This window comes from Notamacropus eugenii, chromosome 2 (assembly GCF_028372415.1).
Source record: "Notamacropus eugenii isolate mMacEug1 chromosome 2, mMacEug1.pri_v2, whole genome shotgun sequence".
NCBI classification, from domain to species: domain Eukaryota; kingdom Metazoa; phylum Chordata; class Mammalia; order Diprotodontia; family Macropodidae; genus Notamacropus; species Notamacropus eugenii.
Genome location: NC_092873.1, coordinates 416156545 through 416172497, shown reverse-complemented (window position 1 = coordinate 416172497; position 15953 = coordinate 416156545). Strand labels below are relative to the sequence as shown.

Below are 15953 nucleotides of genomic sequence, written 5' to 3'. Positions count from 1 at the left end.
TTTAACATAGTGGATAGCAAGTTATCTAAAGTCAGGAAGACCTGGGTTCTAATTCTGCCTCTGACACTTACTAGCTGATTGACCATACCCAAGCCACTTGACTCTATTTTTCTGAGCCTTAGTTTCCTCATTTGTGACATAAGGAGGTTGAAACAGCTTAAGGTACCTTTAAGCTCTATTAGGCCGCAAAACTTCTCTGAATCTTGATTTCCTCATCTCTAAAATGAGGATATATTAAATTGCACTACATTTGTGGGAAAGCTTGTTGTAAGATCTTTGTATACTCTATATATCAGGATGTATAGCTGTATTTAGGATACATACATACATACACACACACACACACACACACATATATATATGTATATATATATAGCTATATAGAGAATACACAAATACACCCCCTCACACACACATGTAGCCATGTCAATGTGAGTTTTTGTTATAGGAGCTCTTACTCTGAGCCAGCTGCCCAAGAAAACAGTATCTCCAAGCAAGGGTAACTTCAAGCTTAATGTGTAGTAGGGCAGGTATGTACATTTCAGTTTTTTTTCCAACTAAGATAAACTCTTTTCTGCATTACACCATAAGTACCCTGAGTTGGGATGACTCAGGATTTTTCATCCCAGTGATGGGGTAGCTTCACCTTTGGTTGAAACCATGGTGATGATTCTCCCCTGGCATGCTACACTATAAGGTATCCCCGAGATATGTGGGTGAAAGAGAAGGACATTTGATGATTCTGTCAGATACCTCCTGCAAGTTCAATCACTGCCATCTCCACTGCACATTATTTTTCAGTCTGTTTAGCTTCTCTGTCACTTGTATTTCTGGATGTTGTAATTTGTGAGCAAGTGAAGTAGACGGTGTGGGGGAGGAGAAAAAGCAATGGATTTAGAGAAGACTTAGGTTTGCTGCTTATTACCTGTGTGACCTTACTTACCAACCTAGGCCTCAGTTTCCTCATCTGTAAAATGAGGAAGTTGAACCAGCTGACCTCAAGTTCCTTCCAGTTTGAAATCTGATCCTATGATTCCATCTTAAACTCAGCCTTTTTTTACTCAAAATTTTTTTAGTTGACATACTTTACGTTTTTAGTTTTCAACATTCACTTCCTGTACAAGATTTTGAGTTCCAAATTTTCTCCCCTTCTTTCCCCTCTCCTCACCCCAAGAAGGAGTGCATTCTGATGGAGTGCATTCTGATTGCCCTTTCCCCCAATCTGCCCTCTGTTTTATCAACCCCTCCCCTCATTCCCTTTCCCTCTATTTTCTAAACTCAACCTTTTGCTAGTAATACAGCTTCTTCTTCAAGAGCTTTCCTGGAGAGCTCTTATTAATAGAAAGAAAAGGAGTCATGATGTCTAAATTTTAGTGTCAGTTTCCTCATTTGTAAAATGGATATTATAGGATCTGTTTTGTCTACCCCTAGGGGAGTGTTTGGATAGGTGTTATTAGGTTATAAAAATAAAGGTCCCTCTGACAGTACCCACTACACTGTAGTCTTTGTTCATTTCCACTTGGTCACCACCATTTTCTGGATCAATATCTCAGTAAGCACTCGATTTGTTTCTTATCTCTTATACCCTTTGCCTTTATCCAAGAATAATTATAATAATATTAACTAACCTTCATATTGTGATTTAATGTTGTTGTAACACTTTATATACACTACCTCCTTTGATCTTCACAACCACCCTTTGAAGTAGGGCATAAAAGCTGCATTATCTACATTTTACAGAGGAAGAAAGTGAGACTTAGAGTAGGGGAGGTGCCTATGGCCTCACAGTTAGTGTCAGAGGTAGGCTTCACACCCAGTTCTCTCTGGATTCTTAGCCCAGCACTCTTTTCACCATACCTGCTTGTCAAAGTAGCACCAGGTATAGAAATACTGAAGACATAGGACTTCTCAGATTAGGTTGGAAGTCAAATATTATACATAATTATGCTGAGTCTGTCTGTCTGTCTCTAGATAAAATCTGTCTGTATAATCATGTACATATGTATAGTGTACATAATGTTTCTCTATACTCTCTCTTTCTCTCTGCAGACAACTTTTTTTTTTTTCGGGGTTTGGCTCTGAAAGGAGGTAGAGATATATAGAGAGTGATAGGTTGGGGAAATGATCAGGGCTAGTGAGGGTTTTTTAAAGATGGAGTAGTCTTGGACATGTTTGTTGGCATGAAGGAAGAAACCAGCAGATAGGGAGACTAACAATTAGAGAAGGGAGGATACAGAGTTTGCCAGACTCTAATGAGATAATGGATGTAAAATCCTCTGCAAACCTTAAAACACTATATAAGTGCAAATTATTTTTGTTGTTGCTGTCCTCCAGTCACTAGATCTGCATTCTGGTGATGACTTCCTTCCCTGAGCCTTCATTGCCCTTCTGCTAAGCTCAAGGTAGTTTTATAGAGCATTGAAGGGTGTTTTAAGAAATGTTTAGTGGGGAAAACATTTAAACTGCATTGTTAATACTTTCTCAAGTCTAGACAATTGACAAAATAACAAATCAAGGCTTACAAACAATTTCAATAATTGCCCAATTTCTGAGGCAGGTGCTGTCTAAAAATTTAACACTGTTCCAGCACACCTCTGGGGGAATGATTATGAATCATTTTGCAGGGGAAGATGAGAAGAGATGGAATTAAGGGTCCATGCAGAATACATTGTTGGCTGTAGGAAGAAGAAGGTTCATTTTTTTTTTTAAATAGAGCTTGGAATAAAGGAAGAGAGGAGAGTAGGGGATAATTTCAAGGTGTTTTTTTTTTTTTTTAATGTAGAGAAGGGGGAAGATGGTGTTCACAGCTCTGTTTTCTTGCTAAAGTATGAAGTGAGGTTCTCATGAGAGACGAGGGGCAGGGAGTGGTATGGAAGCTTGAGGAGAGAAAGGAATGTTTGGCTCTGCCTATGAGGAGTGGTATTCAGAATCAATTGGATGGGAATAAAAGATTGCTTTGCTGCCATGGGGTCCCGGTTGAGATTAAGTAATATAAATGTGTAGTGGACCCAGTTAACTCAGTGGCATAATTTCTTCTATTTCCGCTTGAGTACATAAGTAAGAGCAGAACCTAATGGTTGGAGTGATATGAGGTTGGGGAATGGCCATGCAGGAACATAATAATACAAGGGAGGCAAGGGATCCAAGGATGGAGAAGGTCAGGTTAAAGTGGTTCACCATGAAGGTGAAAGTGAGAAGGGAGGAAAGGGAAGTGGAGCAGAAATGATGAACTGAAGAAGGAGGAGTTGGAGGTCCCAGTGAGTGTGAAGAAAACTTTCAAGAGCATAAGCAGAGAAGGAATGATAAAGGAGTCTTGAGTATTTGAGCGTGGAATGGAACAATTCTGGGCAATGTCGTGATCAAGGGCATAACCACCCCTCTGCATCAGTGATGTGGAGAAGGGGAGTAGGTCATGGGCAGTGAGGAGATTGATGAATTGAGGGATCATAGTGTTCAGTTGTTGTCTATCATACTTGAAGAAGACCAAAATGACATCACTGTGTTGGGGTCAATGTACCATGTGCCTTCACACCAGAATACTAGTCTTCTCTCGACACTTGTATACCCCTCAAAATACATGCCTTCTTATAGGAATTTGGATGGGAAGGAAATCTACAAACTGGGTATGGAAGTCCTTGAGAAAGGAGGGAGAATGACTTAGTGGCCAGTAGATAAGTGACACTAGGATCTGCATTGGGTGATAAATTAGAAAGACCTTAATGGTCATCTAGTCTGTCTTCCTGATTTTACTGGTGAGGAAACTGGAGGCTTCCAGAGATAAAGTGATTTAGGACCTCAGGGTCATAGATCAAGAACAGGAGGTCATGCAGTGTAAGCCCTCATTTTACAAGTGAGAAACCTGAGGCACAGGGACGTTAAATGAGCTCTTATGGGTACTGAGTAGCAGAGCCAGAATTCAAACCCAGTTCTATTTCAAAATCCATTAAACTGCCATTTCTTCCTTTTACTGCTCCACTGTGGGCATTGCCCTTCCCTTCTCCTTCTATACTACTGTTCCCATGACCTTCAATTCAGATAACTCCAAAATCTTTACTTCCAGATCCCTGCTAGTCTAACCACCTCACCTGATCTTCTACCAGCATTTCAAATACGATCTGGTTAAACAGAACTCATTGATTTTTATGACAAGTTTGCTCCCATGTGGTAATTGATACAACAGATCATTACTTACATGCATGTTTATTGCTTGCATAAGAATGCACTTAAGAGAACCGTTTTGATGCATTTTTTTCCAACGTACGACTTATGGTTAACTTACATACCATAACTTAGAGTAGCTTTCTCTTCTTATTTTTGTATTTTTCTTAATGATATATACCACCATGCTCCTAGTTATCCAGGTTTGACAGCTTGCCAGGTAATCTCAGGTTCTCTTTCATATCTGGCTTTTATTTTTCTTTCTGATTACTACTGCCCAGCCACCCTTCCTCCTCCATCTATCCAATATGCAATTGCTTAATCTCTGGTTCATACTCTCACCTATTTATACCATGAACTCCTCCTATCCCTTCCCCCCTCAACCTTTGGCTTCCCTTCTGCTTTGTTTACACATCTTCACTCAGATAATGTTTTAAAATAATACACTTCAATAGATTAGTGAATGAATAGTAAAAACAGAGGCACCTATTGTATGCCACATGGAATGCAACCAACTAGGTCCTATACACATATACACCTTGCCAGGAAAAAAACCATTTGGTTTAGTACCTGTTTCCTCTGGTGCTGGTGACAGCTAAGTGGCTCACTGGATTGAGTGATGACCTGGATTCAGAATATCTTGAGTTCAAATTTAGCTTCAGACTTGTTAGGTATGTAACTCTGGGCAAGTCATTTAACCTCTGACTCAATTTTCTCACTGTACAATGTATAGAATAATAACACCTGTCTCCAGGGTTGTTGTGATGATTAAATGATACAACATATGTAAAACATTCAGCACACTGTCTGGCACATAGTAGTGGCTTATAGAAATTCTTGTTTCCTACTTTCTTTCCCCTCCCAATCATAGACTTCCTAGCCGAAGTCTGGGTCATGGAGCTACAGCAATCAGTATTTGATAGTAAACATTTTAGCTCTGCTAGGAACTAGGGAGACCCATTCTAAACTCAGAATAGGTATGGTGATCTGCAATTTGGAAGGTGTCTTCCTTTCTTCTGCTGGATATCTTGAAGTCTCTTTTCCATATCACTGTGGTCTGCTTAATCTGCTAGCCTCCACACTTGAATATTTATCTGTCCTTGAAGCCTGGATGCCATTGAGGCTTAGATGTGTCTATCTAAGGCTACTGTGAGAAGCAATATGCTGCAGTGGAAAGAATAGTGAATTGAGAGTCAGAGGAGCTGGGTTTAAATCTTGCCTTTGATACTTATATCCTGTGTGATCTTAGATAAGTCACTTAACTTCTTTGGGGGCATTGGACTATGTAACCTCAGAGTTCCCTTCTAGTTCCAAACCTATGTTTCTGGGTCACTGGACTGGTTGTCTTCTATGTAATTTTTTTTTTTGAGAACCATTATAGGATCATAGAACTGGAAGGAACCATAGAAGTCATCTAGTCCAACTCCTTCATTTTACTGATGAGGAACTTGAGGTTCAGAAAAATTCAGTGATTTTCTTGACCTCACACAGGTAGTAAGTGTAGAGCTTGTTGGCTTGAGCTGGGATTAAAATTCAGGACCCATGACTCCAATGGCTCCAATGACTTATTGTACCTTGCATTGGTTCTTTATTATCTTCAAGATAAAATCCAGAATCTTTAGCCCAAGTTACCTGTCTTCCTACCAGCACCTCCAACTCAGCTTATCTAAAATTGCCCCCGTGTGCTTAAATGTATGTAGGAGGGCATTGCTGAAATGCTTATTTGTTGCTTGTGGAAGAATGCAGTTCGTACAAGTTCTTGCCTCATATTTCAAGTCTTTCTACAGTACAACCCTCAGGTCTCAATCTTATCTTTCTGTCTCATCTCTCTCACTCTTTTTCTACATAAGCCATACTCTGCTGCAAAACTGGATTTATTTTTATTTTTTTTGTTTTTGTATTGCTACTTTTACATGTCACCCCAATTATGTGACACTTAGCAGTTGAAATTCTTCTAGACTTAGTTTTCATTGGCTTTCTCTCACGAGGGAGCTGATTACACAAGCAGAAGCGGAAGTGATTACTCTGTGCTGAGCACCAAAAATGTTTTGTTTATACCTCTTTTATGGTTCATAGTCTAGCTTGTATTCTATTTATTTTTGTATTTAGAAACTAGGTTTTACAAGTATAGGTACTTAATACATATTTATTGAATTGTGCTTATATAGTAAATAATAATAACAAATAAAAATTTATGTGTGTGTGCTCATCCTTCATTGCCAAAGAAGACCATGCCATCAGAGAAATGATGACATGACTTGCACTTGACTTTGTTTTGAGTGAGGGAGGGCAATGCAGGTCACCAGCCTCACTTCTCTTCCAGAGCCATCTGAATCCAGTGACCAGATATTCATCAAGATGACTGGAGATGGCCCAGGATGAGGCAATTGGGTTAAGTGACTTGCCCAAGGTCACACAGCTAGTGAGTGTCAAGTGTCTGAGGTGAGATTTGAACTGAGGTCCTCCTGACTCCTGCACTGGTGCTCTATCCACTGTACCACCTAGACAAAAATTTATATAAAAAATACCTGAACTCCCCTGCTTGAGCGTAAAAAGTTCTCTGGACAACAGAATGTTGTAAGAAACTGTCTCCATCAGGGTGTAAGGGGAGCTGGTGGTCAAGGTGGTGATCATGTTGTTGGGCCACAGGAACAAAGGGTACATAGGATAGGGATTTATAAGTAGAGATCTGAAATAGTTAGTTCTACTTCCCCAAGCAAGACTAGCTTTTCTGCCTTTGTGGAAAAGTAGGAAGATGGCTATAACTAGGTGATCATTCCTTTGCTTTGCTGTCTTTAAGAGGAATATTAGACTAGAATTAAATCAATTAGACATCAGATATTTCTAATTTAAGTAATATGATGTTTTGGGTTTTATCTGGTTGCTCTGGATGGGAAGTAGTCCTACCCCAGATTGGGACGATAGTAGTTAGCTAGATTTCAGCCATATTAGCTCTCCTCCAATTAAATAATTGTTATAGAAAAGATAATCACAGATAACAGAAAAACATTCATCATAGCAAGCAATAAAACAAATTAAAGAAAGTAATGCAGATTAGTTTGGGTGATAAACTTTTGTGGTTCAGTTGTTTCAGTCATATCTGACTGTTTGTGACTCCATTTGAGATTTTCTTGGCAAGGATACTGCAGTATTTTGCTATTTCCTTTTCCAGCTCATTTGACAGATGAGGAAACTGAGGCAGAAAGGGTTAAGTGACTTGACCAAGGTTACACAGCTAGTAAGTGTTTGAGGCTAAATTTGATCTTAGATCTTGACTTCAGGCCCAGTGCTCTATCCACCATGCCACCTCACTGCCCTAGGTACTCTAGGTGATAGACTGATCAAGATTAAAGGGGTTCTTTGATTCAGGAGCAATTTTTATATTAGCAGTCTCTGGGATTCAGGTGCTGGGAATCAAGGGACATGTAGGGGTTTTGGCTTTTACCACTGGCCTGCCTAGACATCTGGGGAGATCTCCTATCTGCCGTTCAGAGTCTAGGTCTTCCTTTCCCCTCATCTTTTCTCTTTTTTCTTCTCTGAATCTTCCTTAACCAGAAGTCTCTCCATGAATCAGAAATCAGGTTTTCCTCTGAGTATGCAACATTCAGTGCATGGCATTACAGGGCTGTCTTTCTGAGAACCACCCAAGCTTACCTGGGAAGAGGGCTTCATGAGTAAAGAAATCTTGAGGGCAGGGACTATCTTTTACCAAGAAAATTGGATGCATCATAAGTTATGAGTAAACATTTATTGAAGGAAGAGGCATATATGAATGATGAATGAAAAGCATTGGCCTTGGAATCAAAGGACCTTGGACAAGTCACTTAAATTTTTTTGGTCTCAGTTTCCTCATCCTTAAAGTAAAGGAGAATACCGTTTCCAGGTCTCAATTTATGATCCAGTAATTTTGTTGGAGAAATTGAAAGCTGGCCTTGGAGCCAAGAAGACCCAGTTCAAGTCCCACCTGTGATATGTACTGACTGTGCCCCCAGACAAGTTGACTGAATGCTTTTTAGACAGCCCTCTAATACTGCAAATTGCAAAGAAAGTGTTTACTTGAATTGATAGAATTTCCTTCACCAGGTATTCCCTATATGAATAAAAATACAGACCTAGTCTCTATCCCTATGACATTATTCATTTCTTGCTGCAGCTTTCAGGTTTTTTTTGTGACCACATTGCCCCCATGTGGTAAAATCCTAGACAGAATAGGTCTTTGCTAAAGAGTCGCTCCCTTGATTCTGGTATAAGAAATCAGGGAAAGGAACATTTTTCCTGTTTTTTTTCCCCTCAGTACAGCAATATGCACATCATATAGTGTGCACATTAGCTCAATTAAAGCCGTGTTTTGAGAAAGTATTCTGTCTCATGGTAGGTAAGTGATGGCATCAGACTGATAAAGGATGTATCTACAGGAAGCCAAAAACCCAGGTGAACCTTTCAATCACTTGTAGAATGTGACCTTTGCCCCATCATTGATGTTCTCTTATTTTATTTGTGACTGACTCTTTGTGACTCCATTTGGGTTTTTCTTGGCAAAGATACTGGAGTGGTTTGCCATTTCCTTCTCCATTTATAAATGAGGAAACTGAAGCAAACAGGGTTAAATGACTTGCTTAGGGTCACACAGCTAGGAAGTATGAGGCCAGACTTGAATTCAAGACAATGAGTCTCTTGACCTCAGGTCCTGGCGCTCTATGCCCTATGGCACCACCTAGCTGCCCTCCCCATCACACTCTAGGCATGCAGCACCCATTGCTAACGGGCTCTACAGAGTGTAGCTCTGCTTCGTCTCCTATTATATTTCTGATTTCTGTTAAACATATTTGGAATATCTCTAGTAGGATGTCCTCTATCTTTCTTTCAAGCTGTTTACATCATACCTAGCTTTGTACTTTATTTTAATTTTTTATTGAAGCCTTTTATTGGAACATAATTATAATAATAGCTAGCATTTACATAGTACTTCACGGTTTACAAAACATGTTACATGTATTATCTCATTTCTGAAATATCCCTTTCGCTCCATTCTTTCCCCTTCCCTAGTAGGCCTTCCCTTGTAACAAAGATTTTAAAAAAGAGAGAAAAAAGCAGTTCAGCAAACCTATCAGACACATGGACTACATCTGACATTGTATGTAAGATTCCACACTCATAGCATCTCATTATAGCATTTTATCATTATAATTGCATAGCTTTCAATTTCATCTCTTTCCACTTCCATCAGTGTAGTCATTGTACATATTGTTTTTCTGCCTCTTCATTCTGCATCAATTCATATATCTTCCTTTCTTTGAATTCTTCATTATGTCATTGCTAAAGAAATTTCTTTTAATTTCCCTTAAATTTTAAGGGAAAATTTAATATTTCTTTAAATATCTGAGACCCAATTTGTTCAACCATTTTTCAGTTGATGGGCATCTAATTTTTCCCAGTTCTTTACTACCACAAAAATATTACAATTAATATTTTAGCATATATAGAAACTTTTTACGTTTGACCCTCTTGGGGTGTTTCCCTAGCAGTGGGAACTCAGAGTACAAGTCTACCAATCTTTTAGAGTCTGTGACCATTCATTCTCTAAACTTCCGTGGCAGTTGGTATCCTCCTCCTTCATCTGACAAACAATCAAGGACCAAGTATCTTTGAGTATCTTGTGACTGAGGTCTTGAACTATTTGTCTTTCTTAACTCTTTATGAACTTCATGATCTCACATAGATTGTAAACTCTTTGAAGGAGGGAACAGCGGCTTATACTTCTTTATATCTCTCTTGATTCCTAGGACAGTTCCTTCTGAATAGTAAGTGCCCAGGAAATACTTGCTGGTTTAAAGTGTTTTGAAATGTTGTTGATTGTGTTCATCCTTTGTTTTTGAAGAAAATATAAGAGAAATGACTTGACTTGAACTTGACTTTGTTTTGAGTGAGGGAGGGCTGTGTAGGTCACCAGCCTCACTTTCTCCTCCTGAGCCATCTGGGTCTAGTGACCAGATATGCATCAGGATGATTGGAGACGACCCAGGATGTAATGGGAGACTGTTTTGAAATGTAGGCTTTCCTTGAATAAGTATAAACAAGGCATGTTTCCTATATCTGCATAAAAAGAAACATTTAAAAACTGTAAGGAAGACATGACTGCACAAGGAGGTGGACTGGTCATATCATGAGAATAGTGACAGGAGATGGACAGCCTTGTGTGTTCTCAAGAAACTGAAGGAACAAGGACACTTTTATTAGGAGAGTTCTCTATGGAGAATTTGTGGAAAAAAGGGCCCAGAGTCACACAGAATAAAATGGTAGATGGTGGAATGCCCTCATCAATAAAATAGACTCATCATTTCATAGATTATTGGAGCTGGAAGTGATGAGATCATTTGGTCCAAGGTGAGGACATTGACACTCAGAGAAAGTAAATGAATTGCCAAAAATCACATAGGGAACAAGCATTTATTAAACACCTGTTAAAGGCCAGGTACTGTGATGAGCACTTAACAAATATCTTATTCAATCATAGCCAGTTTAAAGGAGGTGAGTTTTGAGCCAGATTTTGGGCACATAGGGGGTGAATTAAAAGGAGGAAGAGAGAGCATTTTTGTTAGTTTAGGGAAGAGTGGCATGTAACAAAGGCAGGGCAAGGAAAAGAAGACTATCCATGTGTTCCAGTCTCCCAGAAATACTTGGTAATAATTGAAAGAATTTTTAATTAAGAATCAGAAACCCTGAATCTAAGTCCTGAATTCTTTGCTTACTGTCTCTATGACCATGAACAAATCTCTTACCCTGTTTGGGCCTCAATATTCTCATCTATAAAAGGGGGATAATATTTGCAGTTCTTTTAAGGATCAGATGAAGGTATTGTATATGAAATTGCTTTGTAATGATAAGAGGTAAGTTGTGGTTGGTGTTAGCATCATATTCTTCTTGTCACTTTGTGCTAAAGGATTTAGAAGCAATTTTACTCTGGGTGTTCAAGACAAGAGCTTTAGGAATGATGACATAAATGTGAATTTTGCCTATTTCCTAGGATTCTTGGAATAAAATCTTCATCGGTGATGTGGAAATGAAAAGGATAATGGCTTGTGGCAGGTAAGTGTTCTACACTATTGGAAGAAGCAGGCATTGTCATTCATTTCCAACTATAATCTAATGTTTGTTTTATTTTATTTAGGTGCATTTTAACAACTGTAGATCCAGACACTGGCATCATGGACAGGAAGGAACCCCTGGAAACACTAAGGAGGTATGGCAAAACAGAAAGCCACCTTACTCTTAGATTTGTGTATCCAGGACAGATACCACCCAATACCTAGCACTGCAGGATTTTAGATTTTGAATGGATCCTAGAGACTAACTAGGGTAACCCCTTAATTTTTTAGATGAGAAAACTTAGACCCAAAGAGGTGAATAATAATAATGACAGCTGACTTTTATATATCACATTATGGTTTCCAAAAAGCTTTAGATACCTTATTTCACATGAAGTGAATTGGCCAGGGTTATGTACACAGTAGTGGAGCTAGGATTTAAGCCCAGGACTCTAGACCTTAAATCAAGTGTTCATGGGATTGCAGATTTAGTGATGGAAGGGACTTCAAAGATCATCTAGGCCAGATATCTTTGTTTTTAAAATCTCTCCTCTCTTCCCCTGCCCTCCTCTCCCCTCCCCTCCACCCCCCCTTCTTTCCCTTCTCCTCCCCTCCCCTCCTCTCTTCTCCTCTCTGATGGGCTCTTGTTCCCAAGAGGCTGACTATATTGGTGCTGGATTGATTGTGAACAGCCAGTCACCATTTGCCCTACCACAGCTCAGAACTCAAGTGATCCCCCAGCCTCAACTTCCCCCCTACTAGTAGTGATTACAGGCAAGTACTACCACATTCTTCTTACTATGCTTAAATGGAAGTAGAAAGAAATTCTGTGCACAGTCTTTTGCCTTAAGGGGATTACTTTGAAGTGCGTATTTTGAGAAGAATTCTCCCGGCTTGAACTCTTTTGTGCTGATCATGACAGCACACTTCAGTAATCCAAGCATTATTATCTGATTGTTCAAACTCCATAGGCCAAGAGAAGGGTTGAGAGTTGGGAACATGTACCAGCATAGTGCAGGTGTTAAATGAGGATAAGTGTTGTGACCCTCCTGGTCTTCCATATACCAAGAAGAGTCATATAAGAGGCATTTTGGCATAGTATAAAGAAGTCCTGGATTTGGAATTAGGGAATCCAGTTTGAATCTCAGTTCTGTAACTCATGAGCTGTGTCCTTGGGCAAATCATTTAACCTCCTTGGAGTTTATTTTCCTCATTTGCAAAATGTGGGAACAAGTAGATTAGATACTGTTCTAAGGTACCTTCTAGTTCTAAATTCAACGCACCTATAATTTAGAAGAAGCTAGGTGGGGCAATGGATAGAGTGCAAGGCCTAGAGTCAGGAAGACTGCTTCCTGAGTTCAAATCTGACTTCAGACACTTACTAGCTGTGTGATCTTCGTCAAGTCTCTTCACCCTGTTTTCCTCAGTTTCCTCACCTATAAAATGGGATAATAAGAACATCTTCCTTTCCAGGTTGTTGTGAGGATAAAATGAGAAAATAGTGCTTTGTAAACCTTAAACCACTATAGAAATGCTAGGTAGATAGTGATTGTGATTTGATCAACACTGCTCTCTCCCTTCAACTGGGTAATCCTGGGAGGTGACTAGTGAAATTCTTAGCCATAACAAAACAAAGCTCTGAGAGCTACATTTGAACAGGGTGCAGAGCAACATTTGTTAGAAAGGAATAAGATGTTACAAAAACTCAAGCAGCTACTAGAACTCAAGTCTTTCCAACTCTAGCACTCAAAGAGGTTATTGATTTGCCCAAGGACATAGATCATGAGTATCAGAACTGATATTCAAACCAGATCCCCTGACTCCAAACTAGGGATTCTTTATACTATTACTACTACTACTACTATTACTACTACTACTACTACTACTACTGCTGCTGCTGCTGCTGCTGCTGCTGGTATTATTTGTTCTATCATGTCTGACTCTTCATGACCCCTTTTTGGAGTTTTCTTGGGAGAGATACTAGAGTAGTTTTTCCATTTCCTCCTCCAGGTCATTTTACAGATGACAAAACTGAGGGAAACAGGGTTACGTGATTTGCCCCTGGGTCACATCCCTAGTAAGTGTCTGAGGCCAGATCTGAACCCAGGAAGATGAGTTAGATCCAGCACTCTATCCACTGTGCCACCTAGCGGCCAAGGTCATCCTCTATATCCCTGGCTATCACCAGTTTTTTTGTCTTGCTACTGGACTTGGATGACTCTGGAAGAGATGGTGAAGCTGACAGATTTGTAAAACTCTGCCTCATTTAAATCCTCACCCTGTGATGTCATTGTTTCTTTTAAAAAATGAAAGACAAATTCCTTCTCGTTTTCCTCCTCCTCCTCCTCCTGCTATACTACTAGTCAACATTTATATTATATTTACTATGTACCAGGCCCTGTGCTAAGCACTTTACAATTAGTATTTCATTTGATCGTTGCAACAATCCTGGAAGGTAGGTGCTATTATTATCCCCATTTTATAGATGAGGAAACTGAGGTAAATATTGGGTAAGTGACTTTCCCAGGGTCACTCAGCTAGTAAGTGTCTGGGGCTGAATTTAAAGTCATTTCTTCCTGACTTCAGGCCTGTCACTCTATCCATTGTACTACCTAGCTGCCTCTGTTATGTGACTCTCCTAAGGGGTCTCAGCAGCCAGACTCCTTTAAACATAAAAGTACTGGCTCCTTCACATTTTCCTTCTGCTGGGATGCATAAATCATGCAAGTCACTTTGGGAAGTGGCTGCTGTTCCATTAAAATGTTACCTCCTCTCCCGCTCTCAGATAGTGTAGGGGCTTGGACTTTAAAACAGTCACCTTTGCTCTCTGGAGTGAGAAAGTTCACTGTGATTCTTGTACCTCTGCAGCTCCCAGAGCCCTCCATGCAATACCTCTGTATTTTCTGCTTTTCCTCCGTTTATGAGTGTGTGTTTGTTGGATGGAGATAATTGACTCCAGGCACAAAGGTAAACACAATAAGAATGTGCAACTGGAAACTGATGCCCTTGTGCTGATCTATTACAAGTGTTCATCTATCCCAACAATCTGGGCCTAATTGCCTCTAATGCTCCGTGAGACAGTGCAGCCAACCTAGGTGTCTCTCTCTTATCTCTTACTGATATTTAAATTGTCATAAGTGTAATTTATATACTCCCCCAAGACAGGTGGTCATAAATTGGGAGGGAAAAGGGCCCTGTAGGCTCACATAAATTATGGAGAAGCTAAGTCAACATTAGAGTCAGAAAATAGCCCCTCTGTTTTTGTAGCAGGGAGCCAGGCGCTTCAGCCCTTTATGTCTGAGTTATTTGGAAAAGGATACTTTCCGAATCTCCTCTCTGAGCTGCCTAGCCTCTCTGCTTGACAGCAGGAATCAAGGTTTGCTTGCAAGTGGTATCTTATGGGGCAAAGCATTAAGAATGCAAGAAATCGCAATGGCTAACTGATTTTTATAGAGAGATTTTAGGTTTTCAAAGTGCTTTACAGACACTATCTCACTTGATTGTCATAGGTACCTTGTGTCATAGGTCCATGCGGATAGTATCATTCCCATTTTATGGATGGGGAAACAGGCCAAGAGGGGTTTAACCGCTTGCCCATAATAACCTGACTGGTAAACATCAGAGGAGAGAATGGAACACAAGCATTACCTGATTCTAAGATGAGTGAATTTCCTGACCACACTGTCTCTGACATTGGGGGAATTGCCTAACAGCCTGTCACGCACTGGATGGGAAGGCATGTGGGAATTCTTCTCAAGTTGTATGGCACAACAAACAGTGGGTGGCGTTGGATTGATGAACTAGCAAGTATAAGAGGGCAGATAGAGCACAGATTACAGTGTAATGCATACAGTAAGCCCTTAATAAATGTTTATTGAACGAATGAATGATTTGGTAATAAGTCAGCCTTGGAAATATTTTCCCACATACCCACGTATCTAGAGCAAATAAGACTGTGGTGGTTTGTGAGACAGCAGGACCTAGCGGAAAGAATACTGAGTCAGGAGTCAGAAGACCTAGCTAAGTTCTAGCTTGCTAGTAGATATGTGACCTTGGGCAAATGAAAATCTCCCTGAGGTTTCATTTACTCATCTGTATAATGGAAATAATAATATTACCTGCTCTACCTACTACACAGCTGGGCTATGAAGATAATGGAAGAATGTAGGTAAAAACAATGTGCAGTCTAGAATGATGAAATAAAATCCTATAATCCTAAAAACATTATTGCTGTCCAGTTTTTTTTCAATTGCATCAGGCTTTTTATGACCGCATTTGGGCTTTTCTTGGCAAAGATACTGAAGGGGTTTGGCATTTCCGTCTCCAGTTCATTTTACAGATGAGGAAACTGAGGCAAATAGGGTAAAATGACTTGTCCAGAGTCACACAGCTAGTAAGTGCCTAGGGCCAGGTTTGAACTCAGAGCGATAAGTCTTCCTCACTCCAGGCCTGGCACTCTTATCCACTGTGCCCCCCTGCTGCCCCTAAAAATCATCAGTGATACTAAAACTAGATTAGCAGAACTGAGAGACTGTGGGTGGGATAGCAGCAGAATCACTGACTATGCTGGGGGGACCCGGAGAAAGCAAACACTAGCTCATGATGGGTTGACTTTCAGTGAAGCTGATCCCTAAGGCCTCAGGATCACAGACTTAGAGTTGGAAGGAACCTTAGAGGCCATCTAGTCTAAGCTCCTCATTTTTATATGTG

At 40.0% G+C, this 15953-nt stretch overlaps 1 protein-coding gene across 2 annotated transcripts in view; it reads left to right on the top strand.

The window, feature by feature from the left end:
• Positions 1–15953, top strand: part of LOC140529259 (mitochondrial amidoxime-reducing component 1-like) — a 65347-nt gene that overhangs the window by 12794 nt on the left and 36600 nt on the right. For both annotated transcript variants that reach the window (XM_072647790.1, XM_072647791.1), the window contains exons 5-6: positions 11183–11244; positions 11327–11398. In XM_072647790.1, the coding sequence (XP_072503891.1) occupies positions 11183–11244; positions 11327–11398 (134 nt within the window). The remainder of the gene's footprint in view (positions 1–11182; positions 11245–11326; positions 11399–15953) is intronic.